Genomic DNA, 24,004 nt, shown 5'->3' with positions numbered 1-24,004 from the left:
TTTTGTCAATCCTCCTAATGGGTTCAATGGTGTTTTTGTTTAATGCATTGTTTTTGTTTATCTATCTATGCAATAAAGTAATCAAAATAAATGATCACATTGAGAGCAGCAGGACCATATGGATCTCTCTCACTTCACACACACAAGCACACACACACACACACACACACACACACACACACACACACACACACACACACACACACACACACACACACACACACACAAACATACACAACACACACACACTACTGAATTTGTGTTTTGTATAGACATATGTCTGTAGTGTAGTGGTAAAGGTTTCTCAGTGTTTTAATGAAGATGATTATGTAAGATACTTGATTATATAACCAGAGCATCAGGCAGAGGAGATCTGAAGAGGATTTAACCGTTTCTTATCCACTCAGACATTATGAATCATTAAATCTGCTGATTTTCTCTTTGTGAAGTGACTTATCATAAACATCTAAACATTACAACTCTGTCATCATTTCTTCTCCCCCATTTTGATCCAAATGTTGTTACTTTGTCTATGGAACAAAATGAATGAAAAAAGACGTTTTCTCGTTTAATGGTTTAGATGTTAGTTCAATGCTTATATAAAACACCAGAAGCTGTATTTACTGAAGGAGATATCAGTCTGTGTTTATTCAATGCAGTGACCTCTCTTCAAAGACTCGATCTCATCTCTGTTTGTCTTCATTCACTCGTGTGCTTTCTGTCTGATGGTTCCCTCATTAGTGTGCACATCAGGACTTTTCCTCTGTGGAGCGTTCAGCTCATCTCTGTTATCAGTGTCTAACCGTGTGTCTCCATCATCAGCGACAGGACTATTAAAAGGCTTCTGATTCTGATGGGCTTTCTCAAGAGGTGGCCTGTATGACCGTATCTCACATCACAGTATGAGTACATTTATAATACAGCTGCAATGAATATAACAATACAGGTATTTTTGTGCAAGTCCTATTGATTATTAATATTCATATCAACCACATCTTTTTAAGAAATATACAGTGAATTAAATATTTTACATAGAAAGGTACTTTATTTCATTTCATTTATTTCATTACACAAAATAGACTATTTATAATAAATGATTGAAAAATCTTTTCTCTCTCTCTCTCTCTCATTGTTTTCATAACGGTTAGTGTATTAACCCTCCATTATTTTTATTAAAAAATGTCCAGACAGGATGATTTTACAGTAATGAGTATGGGATTTGTATTGGCTTTGTAGTAAAGAAATTAAGCAGGTTTAATTGTCATGAAAATGTCACAATAAAAATCCTATACTTTATGTAAAATATTACTTTTAATTCCTTTCTAAATTGAAATATGAGGCAGAATTTCTTTAAACCAAATAAAGTTTTTTATTTTTTTTAAATCACTGTGTAGTTGGTGGGCGCAGTGGATAAGACACGCCTTTGGTGTGAAAGACCCGGGTTTGAATCCACTGTGTCACACCATTGTGTCCCTGAGCAAGACACTTAACCCATAGTTGGCACCCACACAACCCAAGAGGTGTGCGACCTCTGACATATATAGCAATTGTAAGTCACTTGAGATTAAAACATCAGCTAAATGAAAAAATTAATAAATAGTTTCACTCGTACCTGAAAACACACTGGGAATCTTGGACAGAAAACTCTTGACTGTACGGATGGGAATCCCGCTCTTCTCATCTTGCATGCGAGCGATGATGTCTTCCATCTAGAAAACACACAAGAGATCAACCTCATGTCTGGAATAATTAATGCTTTATAATTAACATCTTATTCTGTGTAATTAAAACTTAATTTCTGTGTGATCAAACATAGGGTCATCCTCACATTTGACAGCTTAAACTCCCTCTTACACCACCAGCGACTTTCTCTAAATCTGGTTGTCATAAATAAATGAGTAGCGTCCACTACAGTAGCTGATGAGGACGATGACATGAACTCCAATGCTTCGCTCTCATTGGTAGTTGCTTCTTTTAAATTTAAAAGAACTTACTTACTTCTGAAAGTCCCTTATCATTTGAATAAAATTAAACTTTTCTCAACTTTGTAGCGTTGCTGCACATGCCCACTTCCTGACGCCAACGATCACTTTCACTCGTATCACAGGAAGTCGTAAAGCCTTCTTTAAAATGAATGATGTTTCTCTGCTACTGATAGTCGCTGGTGATCTGAACGTGACGTTAACCTGCTGTTTACCAGCACACACTCCTACTGCTCATTAAACTGTTTTACCCATACAGCAAAAACATTTTTTTCTCTGGCCAAAAATACATACAATACATTTTGTAGAGAGTAAAGTTTAATTAAATATATTTTGAATTTGAAAATATATTTAGTTTGAACCTTCATATATTAACATATATTTCAAAATTTATTTCAGTGGTAACAAATACATTTCTAGTTTTACAACCCATACCGCAAAAAATATATTTTTCCTTGCCAAAATATAAAAGTTCATCTAAAATGTATAAGTATGTATAAAATATAAAATTTTAAGTATATTTTTTTTGCAATTAATTTTTTATCTTTTCAAACCTGTTATGTTTACAGGTTTGTAACATACAATTTTTTTCAATGCAACGTTAATATAAATGCTTTAAAATATATGTTAAAATATAAAACAAAATGGCCAAAATATATATTGGTGAAAAATATATTTTTGTAAACATATTTCAAAATATATTTCAGCACATATATTTTTATAAGGGCATCCACATTTAAATTTCTTTTGTTTTTCATGGCATTTCAATGAAGTCTTACAGAACTGCTGCCCTTAAAGTCTGTAAGAGAAACATTGAAGATGATGGGATTTATAACAACATAATTTCATCATAAAATTATTCATCAAACATGATTTTCACATTCTCAACCGATAATGTATGTAGTTTTTTATCAGAACCGAACCGAACCAGAGCAAGACATCAGAAGCTTTTAAGAGAAGTACTGTAGATATAAGGAGGAAGGGTTGTTCATGATCTCAAGTTCAACCAACTACTGTCTATCTCTATTACTGTCCATCCCACATGGGAACTCAAACACGTGTTATATTACACATTAAACCAGTCTTTTATCAAGTTACAAACGCTAAAAGCATCTGTTTGCAACTACTATCAATAACGATACAGCAACCAGCAGAAAGACCGAAGAAGAGCACAACAGGACACATATGAGAGAACATCTGTCACCTCGCTTTCTGTGGATATCTATAATGACCGCTGATGCACGCTGCCCACAAAAAAGACAAGCTGATCTGAATGACTTTAGACAAACATAATCGAGAGAGACTGTGCACCCCGAGGTACTAGAATCCAAAAACACATAATATAGAGAAAACTAGATATCAAATGTGAACTCTAAAACTCATTGAACATAAAGCTCAAGACATGAGGAAATAAACACACACACATGAACACTAGGGGTTAGGGCTGAGTATTGGCAGGGGCCTCTCGATATGATACATATCACAGTACATGACCCATGATACAGTGTGTCACAAAACGCTGCAATAAACTGCATGCTACGATACATTGCAATACTTTTTCCTTTTTTTATATAAAAAAATGTAAAAAAATAGAGCTGCCTTTTTAATAAACTTTTTTGTTTTGCTCCCATGCGTCGACTTTGAAAGCTGCAGGTGTTTTTAAATTTTCTCACTCCCGCTAACTTCTGAGACATGACAGACAACTGGACAGCGACAACTACAGAAGACGCAGAGGAGGTCATTTGATGCACACAGAGGCATATGATGGGCTTTTAAAAATATCGACATAGAGATTGAAATATCAATACACTATTGTGTAAAAAAGTTACCACGATAGTTAGCTGTAATGATATTTTTGAACAGCCCTACTAGGGGTGCATCGATAAATGCAGATATACGCTGATAATACGTGGGCGATAATTATTCTGAATTGAACAGCCGATATTATTCACAGATATTTCATGTACTACGGCTTTTGATCAGTAAGTCCTTATCGATCTGAAATCACTGTTAGTTTGAGTCGTTTATAACATGCATTTGAAAAAGCAATACTTGTCAAACATAATCATTATACATATTCTTTATTATCATGGAACTACCTGAAAAGGTTTGAAGAACAGCAATATAAATATATCCTTAAGACATTTCCTAGAGCTGCGTGTCATAGATGCGTATGTTTGGTTCTTCATCTACAGCGCATATTGAGTTTCTGCACGAGAGCGCCCTCTGGCTTTTGGATGTAGCGGCATTTTCATTGAGAAGCATAGCAAGAATCATCGGCCGATATATCGGAGCACCCCTAACGAACACACACATTTGTTTTATTTCAGGAGCATCATACATAGTACTGTATATTTGTCTATAATTAAAAATAATAATAATTATGAGACACAATGTAGATTTTAAACCCAGAATATGAAATGACCCAGTTTTCTCCATCTCTTAAAATGAACGGATGCTAACACTGTCTTCTATCTATGATGTGCACCACAACCTCCTCTATTATCATCTAGTATTTCATGACCCTTTAACCAAGTTTTCTTTTTCACTTAGACAAGCCAAGCTTTACTGTTTCATCACACCTTCAGTCCTCTGTGGATCACAAATGGAGAAGGCTATTGTTCTCATATATCACATGAAACTGTCAAGCTCTTAAATACCAAAGAAAGCCTCATAAAAGTCTCAGTGACTATATTTCATCCAGATCTACATTAAAGCCCTTATTCACAATAAATTAAGCTTTTAGTATAGGGTGACAACACTGGTAAGAACAACTGTACCACAGTCTGTGAAGAAACAGAGAAATATTACTATTAAACAATTAACTACACTTAACACAAAGTGAGCTGTGCTTAGAAGGACTTAAATTGCTTAGGTGGACATTATAAAGAAACAGCAGGGACCTTTTCCATATAAAACCTTTCATTATCGTATCATTACATTAACACTGCAGACCCATCAGAAGAAATACTCTGTGACTCAGAACCCACTGCCTACCACCTAACAATGTGACAAAAACATACATGATATACGTTATATATAAAAATAAATCTAGTGTTTGTGCTGGGTTTAGCTACACAACATGTCTGAAGCAGAAGAAAGCTTTGAAATTAAAATAACACTTCATGTTTGACAAGATGGAAGTTCTCATCAGAAGATCTCTTTCTGGCACGTTTTCTCCATCATTCTCTCAGTCTCTGTTCTGTTTGGATAGCACAGCATGATGCATGCTGGGTAATCCATTGAGAGACTGAGATGAAATGTAAATAGCACTAACAGGCTCACAGCAGCAATGAAAGACACACAAAAATACAAGTGTGTGTGTTTGTTCCCATGACCTCGATCTTAAACTTTAACAGCCACCAAACTTAGCACACAAAGACAAAGAGAAAGAGTTTGATTGAACCATAGACTGTAAAAAATGGGCTAAGTGTCTTTGACGTCATCCATAGATTTGTGAAGAGCTTTTTTTAACACAATAGTTGGCGGGGCTTGCAGTCAATCAACTGTAGTTTAAATCACTTCTGTAGTTTAATTTAGTTTAGTTTTCTTTCATAAAAGGAGCAGCTTTGACCTCTACGGCTAATTTCTAGCTGTAGTCCCCGGCCGGTTGTTAATAGGCATACCTTAAATAAATACATTATAAATATATGCATTGGTATTGGGTTCATCTGAGAGATCAGAAGGTTGCCCCTTGGATTGAACTCAATATTGCACAGATTTGAATCAGGCTGACACACTTTATCAGTGTAGTATATAGTCAGCACTTTAATATCAAAACTTATTAGATATCAGGGTTAATTTGATATTTTCTGAATGCGGTCACAGATGAAGATAATCACTAATGATAGTTAATGAATGTTGCTTGTGTTATTGAGATGAATGAATGAACGCTCAGGTCTGACCCATTCCTTCAGTTTAATACGTCTGTCTGCAGCTCAACACGAGTAAACACTTAAGACAACATCTACCTGCTTCATCAAACCAGATTAGTCCCATATAATACAGTATTTAATTGGTTCTTCTGATTGAATATGCATGACTGTCTTTGTACTGCAGTGGTGTTTGATGTATTATTCCTCCAGCTGAGAGTATTGATGATCAAATCTTTTTCAAAACGATCGAGAGAAAAAAATCAATTCTGTTTTCCACAAAGTCCTGCTGAGCTTTCCAGACAAACCGAACCGGCCACTGCTCTGCTCTCAAGAGTGAGAAAAAACAGAAATAAAAAACTGTAATACATGATAAATAATACATGATTTAAAGTAGATCTATAGTTTACTAAGTGCCTCAAACCAAACTCTGAAAGTCTTTTAAAGATTTAATGGCACTAATCTGCAAACCTGGCAAACTCAAATCTCTGAAAACAAACAAACTCTTCGACCTGCATTTAGTTGCCCTGTCAAATGACAAAATATCATCTACATCTGGTTTCTAGTATCTCAGTAAAGTTAGCGTGATTGGTTGACACAAATGACTGCGTCGATGCTGATAATTAGACAACAACAATATTTATAATAAATTTTATTATTTTACCTTTTAAATTTTGTTCTCACGCTAAAATAAGAAGGTGCGAACATTATGTCTATCCCCATCTCCACCAGTCCACCGTTTCCAAAGATGATGGATGAACCGGGGTCGAGTGCAATGACAAACTAGTTAGTTTGCAAAGGCCAAAGGGGTCTAAAGTATGGGAGTACTTCAGATTAGCTGGTAATAAAAGGCTGGTTTGTAAACTTGGTAAGGTTTTGTTAGCATATCACAGCTCGATGCATGAATATCTGAAGAGAAAACATACTGTGGTTATTCAGGATGTTGAACCGCTGGAGTTCTACCGTAAGTTTTTTTTTGTGAATTAACTCATATACAATAACTCATATACATGCCTAAAAGGCAAAACTTGTTCAAAATCTGTTCTTTTTAAAGAAAAAGGTCATGAGGACTAGAATTGGTTGATCGTTTCGATTGGTCTGTGCCTGCGTTTGTTAATGTTCAGGCTTAATGTATACCGTAACTCTTCACAAGACTTTGAGTACAACTGTCATCAGCATCATAAATCCTACAAAGTCTTTTATATTTTCATTTTTTTTTAAATGTATGTAGATATATAAGACTACATTGTATCATATTACCTATATGCGTGCATTCACACACCTACCGTAAAGATCCCATAAAGTTTGCTAATTATCCATAAATTTTCTCGAGAAGTGAGCATACATGTTTGTTTATGATAAGATGATAAGGAGCGTGTGATGCTTTGTGCTGTCATGCTGGTGAATGATCTCAGTTTGCTGACATTTCTCATTGTTAATGTTGATCTGTGTTTAAATCCCTGTGTCAAAGAGCTGAACCATAACTTCTTGTTGCGATGGCATGTGCTGTGTTTTAGCTTGTGTTGTTGAAGGAAGTCACATGAAGTGATTGTCTTGTCATTCTTAAATTTTCCTAATCTCCTTCCAATCCCCTGTAAAGTGATATGAGACAGCTTTGTCCGGCCAGTTCACGATTTATACTCTGATTCACAAATGCGTGTGTTGAACTTCACACTGCGCTGCTGGAGTGATACAGTACAAAGGAAACTGTGGACTCTCACGGTCGGTCTCTGCAGCACCGTGTGAAGTCAAACACGTTTTTTGGGCACACAGGAATGGGTGTTTTTGCTGCTGCTTGATAATCAGCACGGCACAAAGCTTTATGTGCTCGTCATTTACTAATTATGACCTGAAATAGATGAATAGCGATTTTATGAGGATGGCTTGTATGCGTATCTTGAAACAACATGAAATTATATTTGTGCAATGTGCGAATGTTAGATGATCAAAACTGATTTGAAGCTTGTGCCATATAAACACCCACATCAATCCGATCGCATTATTAAGTGTTCATGTAAACGCTATGATAGGATTTAATGATTTCATTCTGATGGAGGCTAAAGGTGTCCATGTTAACTTAACTATTGATCAGTCATTTAACACCCATCTACAACCATCTACACACAGTCTTTAGATAAGTACACACATATGCACACAAGCACACAATTACATCCATACAAAAACACAAAATCTTCACATTTAATTTGGACTTCTTTTAAAAGATTTGAGGGTAAAAAAATTTTTACCTGATATCATAAGTCAAATACTTCTGATAGTTTATTATTACTATAGTGGTCTTGTTTAACTAAATAATCAAACACAACTATTCACATTTGCCTGGTGAAACATAAATTAAAGGAGCTTTGGTTCTGTTTTTATCAATCATTAACCACAGTGACAACTCACAGAGCAAACACAAATGGTGTGTGACACCAGAGAGAGTGCGTTTAAAGAAATGAGACACATCAAATTTATAAAATAAATAATCCACCTGTCACTCATCTAACAGTATTAATGTCAAAGACTCCAGACAGAAACATACAGCAGGTTAACTGCTCATGAAGACCATCAATTATTCAGAGCTTTTGCTTATTTCTGTTCTTGCAGCCATATTTACAATTCTTAAGAAGATAATAAAAGAGTGATTTGTCTTAGGGAGGCAATAATATACGAGAAGTTACTTTCTGCTTACAAACATCAACCAACAATATTTCTTACTGGTAATGTGACCAGCCAACAGGTTGCAGGATTTAAACTAAAAGTAGAGAGTGTTGCACTGATGAGTTAAGGGTTCGAATCCACAAATGCTTCAACTTTTCTACATGGAAAAGAAGTCAGTCAACCCAAAAGAGCAACACAGAGCAACTTACTTACAAAACCACCTACAAACATGCTGACACAAAGTGGATGAAGGCGCTCACCTACACACAGCATCAGTGATGATGAGCCATTAGAGCACTTCACAAACATCATCCTGTAGAAGACACTTAACACAACTAGAGTCAAATCACTCAACCGGTTAGCGACCTACAGTTCTGCCCTGTGTACCAAACACAGAGTTTATCTGATCAGGTCGTAGAAGATGAGGGGGATTAAAGAGCCGTTCACATTATAACTTTAGAAAGTATAGTTTTAAAAATCTTTATTATATTAAGAGAAAAGCGGATTTCTCACTACAACTATAACGCTAAAGATACGATGACCGATGTTGTTGGAATAACTTTCCCGGCAATTTTTTTTCCAACTGATGAACGATAAACCATTGACAGCCAATCAAATCTATTCGAACTTCAAGTCTAGATGATCAAAAAAGATTTATTTTGGTAATTTGGCCTCCACAAGTTTTTTGGTTTAAAGCAAAAAAATCCTGCACACTTGCTGACTGAAAAATAATACAGCAGTGGTTCTCAACCCTTTGCAACTGAAGCTCCCCTAAACATCTCCTATCATTATCATGTACCCCCATGACCCCCAATGAGTGGAGACCCTAAAAACTAACTAATCTACTGTATATATATATATTCTATAGTTTGGTCTTGAGAGATAGTTAACCATTTTTCATGCTTTGTACTTTCAAACTACTTTTCATAACTTTCATTATTTGATGTATAACCCAAGCTTAAATGTACTTCTTTATGACTTTTATAAAACTGTATAAAGGACAGGTAGAAAACACGCACTTACATGGTCAAAACTGTTTCAGGATACTATAACAACTTTAAACAAAGGAAACATAAAGTAGCCAAGGATATGCGTACAGTGGGAGTTAGCCTTAAACTCAGCAAAACTAGTCTGATTGGTTCTGAACTGGCATTTTAATAGCTTAAACATTAGCTTACCTGCTAATAAGTTGTTTGATGTATCACAACACACTTACTAACTGCATTTGACAAGTTAGCCTTACTGTTGTGCTTAGAGCTGGGCAAATAAAATCGCCTGAGTGTCTCCTCAGTAAAGCTGGTTCGGCATTTACTACACAGAGCCGTATTTCACAAAGAAGCTAGGCAAAATCGCATAGAATATAGGAGGCGATTTCCCACAATTATGAACACGATTTTGCAATCTTTTTGGTGAAATTCAGCTTCTTTTAGTAAATGTTGATCCATCTGAAAGCATGTAATTGTGATTTACTACAAATCACCGAACCGGTTTTACTGAGGAGACACGCATTGAGAATAGGGATCGACCGATATGGATTTTTTTTGTGCCGATACCAATTTTTTTCCATCAGCCTTAGCCGATGACCGATACAGGCTGCCGATTTTCTTTAGCCGATATTTGGAGCCGATACTGCTTTTTCTCATTCAGTTTATATCATAAAAATGACACAATGATAAAACCAAATGTTACAACTCTTAATTTAAAAAAGGAACATTTACTGAACTATATTTAACAAATAGTAAGAAAAGGTGAGGTAGAACAAGTAAGAAAATTCAGTGCTGCTTAAAATACATAAATAAAATAATAATTACACCATTGCACACAATAGCAGCAACCAAGCAGCATAACAAGGGGAACACTTTACTTTATCCATGAAAGTAACCAACTATTTACAACCTATTTAATGCTTAGGTCTAAGTTTTAGTGCACTTAACTTAATCTCTTGTAGAGCAAATGTCTTTAATAAGAAGACAAGGAAAATGTTAACAGCAATACTGATCAAAAACAACTTAAGAATTCTGAATAACATGCCAATTGCCCCACTTCTGTACCTCACACACCCTAGTGCCCTATAATAAATGCGAGGGATAGTTAGTTTGCCTCAGCTCGCTTAAAACGCATAAAACTGAACAAATACATGAGGATTTGTGTACGGACTTCGGTCAGATAGTAGAGCGCGTGCACGTGGGAGAGGTGCAGTGAGAGAGACATGGATGAGAGAGTGCATGTATCTTTGCGCTCCCAGTGAACGGAAATGTTGACAAAACTTACAAAAAAAGACTTCTCCGGTCACATAAAAGTCATGTGTGAACTGTTTGGAACTAAGTGCTTTGGGTCGAATTTCTTATTTTCGCTGACGAAAATTCCGCGAAACTCCGCGTTAACAACCATAAACGTATGCAACCATGAACTGCGCTCTCCACAATGACGAGAAACTATCAGCAATGGATATAGATTTTTAGCCTTTTACTACTACATATATTTATGGAGATGAGAATTAAAAACCCACCCTGTCCAGCTATGATCAGCTGTTCGGCTGATCACATGACCTGCGTTCGCTTGCGGCATTATGAGCACGCGTCGCATCCAAACGTCAGACTGGTGGTCGCTGAATAAAACTCCTATTAATACCACGAAATCACGGAACAACGTCAGCATTATATAATCCTATGACCAGTGTTCGTAACAGCTGCCGTATGCATACGGTTAGCCTAAAAGCTATTTGAAGCTCCCTAAATACAATGGCAAGCAGTTTTATAGGCATTCGCGTTTTCCATTAGGACCACCAAACTTTCTTAGCTATGGTTGCACGCACATATAGAGCAACGTGTTTACACTTTCAAATATGGCAATATTTCAGTCAAACAGTTAAAAGATGCTTTGAAGTTTAAAACTTACCAGAGCAGTCTTTGAGCGCTCCGCTCTGCTAGTGGGGGGAGGGGCAATGCACGGGCTGCAGGCAGCAACACAGAGCTGCCTGTGGGCGCCTGTCTGTAATTAATGCCGGGGAAATGCCGATACACCTAAAACCTGCTAAAATCGGCCCGATGTATCGGCCGGCCGATATATCGGCCGATCACTAATTGAGAATCGGAGAATCGCAGGCGAGTTTTTTTTGCCCAGCTCTAGTTCTCAAACGTACTGTGCCACGGAAACTTGTCTGTATCCATGGACAGGATGATGATGCTGTTAATTTAACTCTGATTGGCCAAAAGACTCCAGGAGCTGTACCAAATATATTTTAGGGGAAAAGACGGCTCGAGAAGCCTATGGTCTCACCTCAATCTGGTCTAACCATTTCTAATTCTTGAGACCTTTATTGTCTTGCCGACCGACCCGCTGTGCCCAACAAAACTAAACCTGTCTTGATCCACATTGAATAGTCATATCAACAACAGTAACATATTTTTTCAAGCCTTTGATACACAGCAGCTGTCAGACTAAAAAAAACACTGTGAGAATCTTACAGGTATCTGCCAAAGATAAAAAATCATCAACCATACCTGCCCTACAGACTCAAACAAGACACATATTAGTTTTCAAGTTCATTATTGAACTAAAATGGCCTTGAATGTAAATTCTAAGACCATAAATACAAGTAACTAGATCACCTGATCTCTTGTGACAAGATAAGAGAAGTCTCTCACTCATAAAACAGCCTAGAAACACCTCACACAAATCCCTAAGGACATCCAGCGGAAATGAAAGCTGCAGAAATTAAATCAGTCTGCAGTCAATTTCGCGCCTGATTTCCATTTCAAGCCCATCATCTATGCAGGATTGTGTATTAGACGGAGACCTGCTGCTGTTTACAGGTGCTCAAGAATAACACATGACAGTCACGGCACTTACTTTCCTGTAGACCAGCATGTTAGGAGCCTCATCAGTAACACCATTGCTGCTCGGACCGCATGTGCTCGGCTGTGCCATCACTAAAACAGAAGAGCAAGACCTCCTGCAGGACACTCCTACAAACAGACAGAGAGAGATAACAGCACAATATGTGTCTGCATGTCATAATATAAGAGAAAATCAATGTGCCTTGACTTAAAGGTAGTGTGCACGATTTTGAAAAATGCTAACTTAAGCCTACTAGCACTGAAATCACAATCCCACCCTCAATAAAGCACAATTTCTGTTGTGCAGACGTAGTAGATTGCTTGTAATTTTAAAAATGTAAATACTGTTACGCTTATTCGTAAAGGTACACAAACTACAATGTTCTGATTTAAATAGAGTAGGGATGGGACGATTACCAGTTAACAATTAACCACGATAAAATGTCCTGACGGTTAGTATTATCGTTTAAAATTGAATTATCATTACAACCGTGTTCGTTTGATTACGTGATTTTGAAAACTCACGGTAAATCCTATCTAGCCAGAATCAGTTTGACGCAGGCGCGCACATGCAACATAGTTTTGCACAAGAAGGCATGGCGATTTTTCAGCCATCCAAGAGGACAAAATCTGAGGTGTGGTTGTATTTTGGCTATTATAGGGGCCCTGACGGCAATTTAATCGAGGATGGGCACCCTGTCTGCAGAACTTGCAAGAGAAATGTCGCTGCAAAAGGGGGAAATATGTCAAATCTGCTAAAAATATTGATTAGAGATTAAATATTTCATTATCTCACTTGTAATTAACGCAAAGCTATTACGAAGAAAAGTTTTACAGCAAGTGGCTTTGAGCCATGACGAACAAACATGTTCAATTAAGGGTGACATTTAAGGGATAATGTATTGTATTCATTCATGGTAAACTTATTACACAGGCATGAACAGGGTGCGCAGTGGTACACAAAAACAAGTTTACAGAGGAGAACAAAAATTGCATTCTTCTAATTATTTTTTTTTTGTTCGAGGGCAATAATTGGTTATAAATGTATTGGTCCTATTCCTTTCACAGAGGACATTTATTTATAAAAATTATGAATGTGATGATAAATTACAATATACACTAATGACACCTGGCCGATAACTATTCTAAATCGCACAGCCGATATTATGCACAGCTATTTCATGTACTACAGCTTTTGATCACAAAGTCCTTATCGATTAAACTTTTAACCAACATAACTAAAAATGTTTCTGTATCAAATCACATACACTGCCTTTAATCTCTCTGTTAAGTGTACTGTAGATACTTTATGAGGCAGTTTCCAAGACAGGGTTTATTCTAGTAGTCCAAGACTAAAACGCATGTTTGAGCTGCCTACATTTAAAAACAACTTGCACGGACATTTCTTAAAGCGTAACTAAACCCCTGGTCAGAGCCTGACTCCGCCCACTGGCAATATTTGAAAAATGCAAGAAAAGTGGGAAGATCCCAACGGAGATAGAGGGGACGAACTAAGCTCGTACCAAGTGTGTGGTGAGATCGTAACAAGGGCGTGGTGAGCTTAAACCTGCTTACGTCACGAGTCATTTTTTGGACCCAACACCCAATAGGAAAATTCAACTGCAGTAGCCACCGTTCAACCTGAAGAGGGCAGCACTCAGACGTTTTTACACCATATATTGCAGTATTGAAACACTTTATATCCAAATGGCAAAAAAGTTACTAAAATAAATGAACAGCACTAATAAAGCATCATTCTTACAGATCATTAACTAAAAAAAGTTGGTTTAGGGTTTAGTTACTCTTTAACAAGTTCTACAGATGCACATCACTATTGTTTTTTGTAAGGGCTTGTTTGTAAAAACTCCTTAAATGTCTTTATATAACTAATGCCTAGTCCTGGATTAATTTAAACCGGGAAACATCCCCAATATATATAACTGCTTTATTCTGTTATTTAACTTGTGTGTTTTCTGGTTATTCTTTTATTTTATTTCTATAACTTAATATTTTACACTATATATACTTTGCTTTATTTTTACTTTTTTATTTACTTTTATTTGTACACAACCAAGCTGCAAATGTTTTGCCAATACAAATGTACAGTTTTTGTCATGCTAAAAAAAGCACACTTAAATTGACATTAATAGAGCTGTCATACATTAGTGATAATAACATCTGGACAAATACCTTTAAAAACATTACTGCAGTATTGAATCTCTCACAATACAACAACATACTGACACCGAGTCCTTCACAAGACACAAGAAAGTAAAAGCAAACAAACAGCTCGATATTCGTGATGAATCTGAGGTGATTTCTGAAGAAGATCTTTGGATCTGAAGCTGTCGGACTGATGAGGATGAAATGAAGGTGTTTAAGGATTTCATCCCGTATGCGTCGAATAAAAGCGTAATTTACCTCACACAATATCGCGCGCGACGCTCCTCTCTCCGCGTTTAGTCGCGCAGGACAGTTTGTCAGCTGGGAGTCGAGGGAAATTGGTGATTATTCATTGGTAAGAATGAGTATTTACCCCTCGGTATGACAACTAGTGATGTGCCATCCTCCAGTGAGCGGCTGCGCGCAAATCTCACAACTAGAGCGTGAACGCGCAGCGGTCCGCGGCCAATCAAAGGCGCGCTCATGCTGTCAAGACCCGCCGCAGTTTTTGTCGCCATACACACAGTAGGCTATGTTTAATAATTCACTTTAAATCTAGCATCAATAAAAACTCTATTGGGTCACAATATGGCCGTTTTTTCTGCACTTTAAACATTGCATTTAAAGAGAATTTATAAATAATTGATGTGGACTAACCCTATTAGAAGATCGGAGGAAAATCACAGTTTAAAAAATCTGATTAAATTTATTCTAATAATTTTTTTTTTTTTTATACTAAATTAAAAACATTTTTACATAGGCTAGCTCATGCATTAGTCATCTGTCAGTTGATGATTTACATGAAAACTCTTCTACAAATGAACTTTAAAAGCTTGTATACAGTATAAGTGCTCATTAATCTCAAGTATAATGACAAGCTTTTAAAGTTTATAGGATTTCCAGGGGTTGTAAATACATATAGTCAGCATCAACTTTACTTACAGAGCACAGATCTGCTGTATCACATCATACAGACTCTCTCACATCTCAATAACATTCAATCATTCCTTCATTTTATGTTAGGATCTCATTAGCTAAAGACTGAAGTTAGTCAAAATCTGTCTGTTGTGTTAAGATACAACATCAATTATCCATTATCATCAGATCAATGAGTGATACATGATAGTTATTATTAAATATATACATTCAGAGAGAAGACTTTTTTGCGCTCTTTTGTAAGTAAGAGAAGTTTAAAGTTGTTTTTTATAGACCAGAGGGTCTCCAACTTTTTTTTAAACAACGGCTACCATGACGGATAAAACAATCTGAAGGGCTACTTTTTGATAGAGTCTACTAAAAAAAATGATTTCACTTGATATTTTTGTTTAATCATTCCTTAAAATGTGAACATACATAAAAGAAGCTAAGCTAATATAAAAAAATAATAAAGAAATATTAAAATTAAAGCTATTAATAGAATGTGCTTTGGTGGGCAACTCACAGACTTCTTGGAGACCACCGATATAGACAGAAACCTTTCACAGTCAGCAGTATGGATTAATACTTGTATTGAACAAACCTTGTCCTATACAGACAGTTTAACTTACAGGTACTGAGATATAGACCTTGTGACAACTAGCCCCATTCTCCAGCTCAAGAGAATCTGATGATGAAGGTCACAGAGGTTATTTCTCTAATAAAGACAAACTTATTATGCACAAACACAAAGCTCGACCCCGCAGAGCTGCCACATGTCACAAGTGTGTCTCTAGGTAACCATCACACCTCACCTTAGCTGTCTCATGAAGAAGCATTACTCCTATTGTGAACCATATGGCACTTTGACCTCACGCTGGTCTCCATCAGTCCCTCTGGTCCAGGATGAATCTTTATAACTTACACAGAGCCACTGGAAATGATCTCACACTGCTTTGAATAACAACATCCGAGCGAGCGGGAGAAATGCCAGAGTTTGACTTGAGGAACATCAGCTGATGACCTTTACTCTGAGTATTATTATCATCAGAGACCACCGCTTCATAAACCTTAGATATGATGTTACTGCAGAATCATTCTGTTCAAGTTGATTTCATCTGAAGACTTTCAGACAGATTTAATAAAGGTGTATGATGATTAATTCAGCAGATGGGATAAGATCACTGGTTTTATTAAGTGTCTGACAAAAACTGATGCTCTGATGAGAACAGAAGAGACAGATATCTGTTAATATTTATATTGTCATTATTGACCATGGAGGAAAATATGTCCAGCTCTTTATTCAAGAAAACATTTGAATTATTTTGCCTAAAATGAAAACAAGTCTTATGACAATTACTGTGTATGGCACTATTAATATAGATTTTTATATATATATTTTAAAGAAACCTTAGTCTGGAAAGAAACTCACTAACATACAGAAATCTTTACTGAAAAACATCTCTGCTGCACTATGATCAGACACAATGAGGCGATGAATCTTAAAGAAACTTCCTTTTATTATACAAAGACAGAATTCCTGTAACATTGAGCCGTCCTGTGGTTAGAGTTTATTTTGGTCCCAGCATGTCCTGGGGCCGAACCCACTGATCAAACTGCTCTTCTGTCAGGAAGCCCAATTTAATGGCTGTAGCCTTCAGCGTCGAACCATCTTTATGTGCCGTCTTTGCGATAGCGGCAGCTTTATCATAACCTGCAAAAAGAGAAGCCACATACAGTAAAAAACAACATGTGACTGTACGAAACATCATCATGTGTGTCATGAACAAAGTCAAAACATTCACCAACAATACAAAACACAACAACAGAGTCACATCTATCTGATGGATTTCTGTGCTTGTTCATAGCAGAAAGCCATGAGGCAGACTAAATGATAAAGATGTATTTTAAGATGTGTATTTTTTGGCTGAAATAATCCTTTAACTTGACCATGACCCACATTTGCACTAAATAACTACAGAGAACAATGTTTCTTAAACGGTCTCAGATGTTTCTTTATAGCAGTACAACAGATGCAGTACCTGCTTCACAAAACAAAAATAAACCTGAAACAGCTGGAATTTATATCAAATCAAATGTTCCTCTCACACAAACCCACACACACACACACACACAAACCCACACACACACACACACACACACTGCCCTCTGCTGTCTGTTACCTATATGAGGATTCAGAGCGGTGACCAGCATCAGTGATTCATTCATGAGTTTGTTGATTCGTTCAGTATTGGCCTCGATTCCAACAACACAGTTATTAGTGAATGAAACACAGGCGTCGCCCAACAGCCTGGCAGAGTTCAGCACATTTTTAATCTGCCAGAGAGGAAGAAAAAGATAAAAAGTGTTCACATCCAGAAAACATCTCATCAGTGAATCGTTTGCGTCACTGCTCAAAGAGTCATGTGACCAGTGCATGAATCTTCTGAAGTGAATCTTATAGCTAAACGAACAGAAACATTTTGTACTCACTATCATTGGTTTGAAAACATTGAGTTCAAAGTGTCCATTGCTTCCTCCGATAGTAACGGCCACATGATTTCCCATCACCTGAGCGGCTACCATAGTCATGGCCTCACACTGGGTGGGGTTCACTTTACCTGTACAACAAACAACCATCAGTTTCCATTCCTGACAAAGACAAGAGTGCAGAAAGATAAACAGAGAGACGTATATTGTGTGTCTGTGTTGCATTTTAAAGGGGTCAGAGGAGTGTACACAAAAAAAACATAAAATCATAAAATGTTGATGTATGACACCATCAAAAATCTAAAACAAACCTGAGTCTCTGATTGGCTGGCAGTGATGTCTCACCTGGCATTATACTTGATCCAGGTTCATTCTCAGGCAGGATCAACTCGCCGAGACCCGAGCGAGGTCCAGAGCCCAAAAAGCGAATGTCATTGGCAATCTTCATCATGCTCACGGCGACGGTGTTGAGAGAGCCACTCAGCTCCACTAAAGCATCATGGGCCGCCAGAGCTTCAAATTTATTGGCCGCAGTCACAAAAGGCAGACCTATGAAAGACCACAGGAGGGCAGCAATGAGCGGCTACTGAATGTCTTATATTCTGCACTCAAACTGGCACATACTTTAATGCTGACCTGTCAGTGCGGACACTTTATCGGCCACTTTCTCAGCAAACCCGATGCGCGTGTTGAGTCCGGTGCCGACCGCGGTGCCTCCAGCTGCCAGCTCATAAACACGGGGCATAGAGGCTTTCACTCGTTCAATACTGTACTTCACCTGCTGGACGTAACCTCCAAACTCCTGCTCACACAAATATACCAGAAATTGCTGATTTGGTTTCTTTATTAAATAAAAGCACAACATTTTTTAGTAGTAAAGTGTGAGTGCAACAAGGATGTGGTTCCAGTATTGACTCTTCAGAAATGATTCACACAGCATTAAGAAACCGTAGAGAAACACTTGTACCTGTCCGAGAGTGAGCGGGACGGCGTCCTGCGTGTGTGTGCGGCCGATTTTAATGATGTCATTAAATTGCTGGGCTTTGGCAGCAAGCACGTCGTGCAGCACCTGAAGACCTGGCAGAAGAACCTCGTGGACTTCTTTAGCTGCAGCGATGTGCATGGCAGTGGGGAACGTATCATTAGAGCTCTGAAATAAACAAAACAACAGACAACATCACACACACTTAACCAGTGGAGTTATTTTAGGATTGGGCAATATGACAAAGTATACGAAACAAAATGTGTCTACAAGTATAGTATATTTCAATGTTAGTGTTTTAAATGTGTGCGTGCGTGCAGTGACCTGGCTCTTGTTGACGTGATCATTTGGATGAACAGGGTCTTTGCTACCCAGTTTTCCTCCGAGTATCTCAATGGCTCTGTTGCTGATCACCTCATTGACGTTCATGTTGGTCTGAGTTCCAGATCCTGTTTGCCAGACCACCAGTGGGAAATGATCATCCAGCTTCCCAGCAGACACCTGGAACCCAAACACAACACCTGAGCAACACTGGAGCCCACATTACACATGAACTGAATCTGGCTTTAATATACAGTAGTCATCATCACAGTCATGATAATTTCCTTAACTGTCATGAAAACACAGCAACTAACACACAACAGCTCTCACATGATTCAACTGTTCTAATGTATTTAACAGATAATAAACTTACAGACAAACTAGCTGCAGTAAAAGTCAAACATAAGAGAAATCACCTCATCGGCAGCTGTCATGATAGCTTGTGCAATCTTTGGGTCCAAACCATAATCTTTATTTACTTCTGCTGCAGCTTTCTTTAAAATTCCAAAGGCTTTGATCACCTGAACCTACAGAGAGAGGAAATCATTACAATCATTACACTGCACAGAACTTTAAAGAGCCCAGACCCATGTGATCTAGAACATTACAGCGTGTGATGATGTGATCTAGAACTCACTGGCATTCTTTCTGTTGCTCCTCCGATCTTGAAGTTCATTGTTGATCTGACGGTTTGAGCTCCATAATATTTATCAGAAGGAACTTTGAGCTCTCCGAATGTGTCTCTCTCAATCCTGTATGACTGTGAACTAGCCTGAAAAACACACAATCATCACAATTACTATCTGATATACATGATTACAGTTTTCTTCACTTTTTACAGATGAATACTCGCAAAGATTTCAAGACAAATAACCAGAAAGTAAAAAGCCTACTAACGGTGATGTTTCTCAATCACACCGTTAAGTATCTAACGTTACGACTTAGAATTAGCGACAGCGGATGCACGTGTGTGTTTAAACGGCTATGAAGCACGTGCATGATTATACTGTAGAAGATATTTAATATCTGACAGCTGTAAACATGAAGGTCATGCGTCGGCCTCCAGGCTACTTTGACTGAACACTGCAATAACAGTTAGATTTTCTACCATTCTGAGTGGGTTCAGCAGCACGCCTGGCACCGTGCTGATGTTCCGGACGGTGATGGATCTCTGCACGGCTCTGAGGTTCGACAGACTCGCGCTGAAGCGCTGCAGGTTTCGTGAGGAGCGATACATGGCGACCGGGGGCGGAACTGATGTTCACCAACCAGAGCCGAGAATCAGGGGGCGGACACATATGAGTGAAACACAACACGCGAGAGAAGAGCCCGAGGCCACCGGCTGGTCTGTTGTTACAGGGACATAATTACCGGTGACACCTTTAGGAATTAAACGTCTTTGCGTTTTTAATAGCTCTGCCGTCGTTTTATTTGTCAGGTATCATTTTGTGTTTGTTTTAATCTACTTTTATGTATTATTGTATGAAAAGCTGCTGTAAATCTGCCACATGTAATTTAGAGCTTGATTTATAAAAAGAGGACTCGCCTTCTAACTTACTCAACAAAGACTTAAGTTGAGTACACTTAAGCATTTCTGTAAATTCCACATTCAACGATTTGGGTTGGTTAGGTGCTAACAAAGACTTGTTTCCTGTTAAAACCAACTTACATGTTTTACAAACTATAACCACTAGATGACGACAACATACACACATAGAAATTCTAGATTCAGAACACTGAGCTCAGCTTCCGTAGTGACTTTAATGCCAGAAAGTGTTACAGGCCTGAAAAATACTGCATTGACCTTTCAGTTTATTTGACAAAAAACTTTTTTAAGAACAACAGTTTCCCAATTTATTTTTTGTTTATATATATACACACATATATACACTCTAAAAACAAACGGTGCTATATAGCACCAAAAGTGGTTCTTTGCTCGTAATCATAGAAGAACCATTTTAAGTGCCATATAGCACCAGTGAAGCACCTGTGTAGAACCATATAGTGCTTTGTAGAACCATATGTGGTGCTATAGTGGTGCTATATGGCCCCTATATGGTTCTACACAGGTGCTACACAGGTGCTTCACCGGTGCTATATGGCACTAAAAATGGTTCTTCTATTGTTACGATTCAAATCAACAGTTTTGGTGCTATATAGCACCGTTTGTTTTTTTAGAGTGTATACACACACACACACACACACACAATACTGTAACTGTTGGTGGCACCTGGGGGTCAATTAAATACATACAGCTACAACAAATACATATATGGCCTACATATAGGATCTAATAAATGTGGTATTTAAATGGTGACGATGTAAAACAGCACAGTATTTCAGAAACAACAATAGTAAAATCAAAAAAACACTGGAAATTATTCTTTGTGATAAAAATATTATTTTTTTATTATTAATGGCTCTTAAAGCAAAGTGTTACATGGTCCTTCATTTCCCTGCTGAAAAAAACAATAAAAAATCAAATTCTAATGGACCATTAAAATGTTGTGTGTTTTGGGCTATATTCCATTAGAACCAATAAAATTCCCAAATAAAACCAAAAGAATTTATGTGATAGTGTCTATTGTTTTTTTAGCAGGGCTGTAATTAACTTCTGATAAAATCGTCTGCTAGACGAATAAATGTGACACTTAAATTATTTTTATTTTAGTGATTTCCTGTTTTCTGTATAAAATCATCTTACGTAATGAAAAATATAAAACATTCTGTGAAAAAATATTTTCTTGATATTGTTATTTTTTATATACATTAATGTTCTTACAAATAAAGTCTAAACTGTTGTTTTTAAGACAAAGTATTTATTTGATTTTAAATGAATGATTGAAATTGACGACAAAGATCAAACTGTAGCTAGGAACAGTCATTGAGAAAAGACAGCGAATCATGTCAAACATCAGCTGTCACCACATGAGAGAAAGAAGATTATATCTGTTCACCTACATTAACGTTTCCTATTCGTGTTTGAGTGATTAGTTAGTATTAAGTTAGTCTTTCCTCGTTGTAAATGAATTGTGTATTTGAATGTTTATCACCTGCTAATTGAAACCTGCCTGTGATCAATAGCGCCTAACGATTCTGATAAGAGTTATCAGTCTTTTTCTGACTTATTGATTATACTTTCTTATCAAAGGACTGAGTATCAAATGACGACATTATGCAAAAACACTATCTTACATTTAAATTGCTACTGATTTTTAAATAGGAAAATACGTTTAAGATTAATATAATTGTTGGAAAAGAGTAAAGTTCGTGATTATTGATATCAAATAGCCAAATAACAAAAAAAAAAAACTTCTGCGATTCTTGTAAAATAAAGCGGTTTTTTTCTCTCTCATTGTTGTTAAATGTGAGTTTTTTTTCTCTTTTATTGTGGTTAAATGTGAGATTTTTTTCTCTCACTGTTGGTAAATGTGAGGTTTTTTCTCTCTCATTGTTGTTCAATGTGAGTTTTTTTCTCTTTAATTGTAGTTAAATGTGAGTTTTTTTCTCTTTAATTGTTGTTCAATGTGAGTTTTTTCTCTTTAAATGTTGTTCAATGTGAGTTTTTTCTCTTTAAATGTAATTAAATGTGAGGTTTTTTCTCTAATTGTAGTTAAATGTGAGTTTTTTTCTCTCTCATTGTTGTTCAATGTGAGTTTTTTTCTCTTTAATTGTTGTTCAATGTGAGTTTTTTCTCTTTAAATGTAATTAAATGTGAGGTTTTTTCTCTAATTGTTGTTAAATGTTAGTTGTTTTTTTCTCGTCAGGAATCGCTTGTTTCTGTGCGCGCGCTGGATGTGCGGCGCCAACAGTGACAGCGGATCAATTAACGGCAATGATTGTCAAAGCTCAAATATTAGCCGATCCTAGATCAGTCTTTCATGTATGAAATGGCTTCATCTCCCCCTCTGATAAATGCAAAGTGATATTAGATCTTATCTGTGTAAGATCTACGACCCACTTGAATCTGTCACATGAGTAGATCAGTTCATGGTGACCCAGATCAACAATCCAACACAATTAAATGTCATTCAATGAAATAAATACGAACATGTTGACATGAATGATTGGGCATCATTATAAAACAACAACTCATAATGTCACAATATTTCCAAATGTGCACAAATTATTACACCAATTGTGTGCATATAAAGCCGACAATTGTTGTTGTTCTGTCGACATAAGACTTTATTTTAATCTTCTATTGATGGAGGCCTGTTGCTTAATTAATGTTCTGTAGACTGAACACTGAAAAAAAGACTTGTGGAAAGCGGTTGCACATGACTGAATAATGTTTTCTTAATATGAAATTAACATTAATTAACATTAATTTCATTTTAAGAAAACTTCATTCAATCATGTGCTACCGGTGATTTATTTTTATCTTTTGCTCGTTCGGCTCAGCACACATACACTGATAAAATCGTGAAATCGCATCCAAATAGAAATGAACCTAAAGACTAAAAACCCGACAGAATTTAACGTTAATTTAATTGTAAATTTAATCATTAACAATTCGAGAAAACGAGCTATTCAATGTTAGCCATAACATTTATTTAAACCCTTTGATAAAATGAAAACGAATGAATAAATAACAGCATAAGAATTATGATGCGCTTGTATCCTGACACTGAAACAATACAGCGCGCCTGTCTTCACGTCCAGGTGCATCCAGACTTTCTCCAGGTTTCGTTATCATCTTCATCTCATTCTTCATCGAGAACCAATCAGAGCTCGTGTACCTGCAGGAAGTTTGACCCGTTATTTCCCTCCCTCACA

At 36.9% G+C, this 24,004-nt stretch overlaps 2 protein-coding genes across 6 annotated transcripts in view; both read right to left on the bottom strand.

Annotated features, from left to right (window-relative positions):
- The window catches only part of rgs7b (regulator of G protein signaling 7b), a 30,551-nt gene extending 15,545 nt beyond the window's left edge, over positions 1-15,006 (bottom strand). For 3 of the 5 annotated variants that reach the window (XR_010536309.1, XM_065272271.1, XM_065272270.2), the window contains exons 1-3: positions 14,891-15,006; positions 12,368-12,483; positions 1,613-1,709 (exon numbers count right to left, since the gene is read on the bottom strand). Coding sequence is in view for 4 of the 5 variants with exons in the window: in XM_065272271.1 (XP_065128343.1) it covers positions 1,613-1,709; positions 12,368-12,483; positions 14,891-15,002 (325 nt within the window). In the remaining variant the exon portion in view is untranslated. The other 2 variants (XM_065272272.2, XM_065272273.2) reach the window with 2 other exon arrangements.
- Positions 15,007-16,934: 1,928 nt separating this feature from the next.
- Positions 16,935-20,511, bottom strand: fh (fumarate hydratase). The gene is made up of 10 exons (XM_065272838.2): positions 20,334-20,511; positions 19,863-19,997; positions 19,642-19,752; positions 19,229-19,405; positions 18,890-19,072; positions 18,559-18,724; positions 18,268-18,471; positions 17,926-18,053; positions 17,616-17,769; positions 16,935-17,146 (listed from the first exon to the last, which is right to left on the bottom strand). The coding sequence occupies exons 1-10, from the start codon at positions 20,460-20,462 to the stop codon at positions 17,004-17,006; spliced, it is 1,530 nt and encodes a 509-aa protein (XP_065128910.2). The 5' UTR covers positions 20,463-20,511; the 3' UTR covers positions 16,935-17,003.
- Positions 20,512-24,004: the final 3,493 nt, after the last annotated feature.

Source organism: Paramisgurnus dabryanus, chromosome 1 (assembly GCF_030506205.2).
Source record: "Paramisgurnus dabryanus chromosome 1, PD_genome_1.1, whole genome shotgun sequence".
Classification (NCBI taxonomy): domain Eukaryota; kingdom Metazoa; phylum Chordata; class Actinopteri; order Cypriniformes; family Cobitidae; genus Paramisgurnus; species Paramisgurnus dabryanus.
This window is presented reverse-complemented; position numbering and strand designations above follow the sequence as displayed.

What these genes read in the sequence shown, in the direction of transcription:
- fh (XM_065272838.2), bottom strand. Translation starts at nt 20,462, where the DNA reads ATGTATCGCTCCTCACGAAACCTGCAGCGCTTCAGCGCGAGTCTGTCG. An exon ending in TCATGACAGCTGCCGATGAG is followed by an intron (nt 19,406 to 19,641) that starts GTGATTTCTCTT and finishes TTTGGGTTCCAG; the next exon opens with GTGTCTGCTGGGAAGCTGGA. An exon ending in CGCTCTGAATCCTCATATAG is followed by an intron (nt 17,147 to 17,615) that starts GTAACAGACAGC and finishes CTCTTTTTGCAG; the next exon opens with GTTATGATAAAGCTGCCGCT.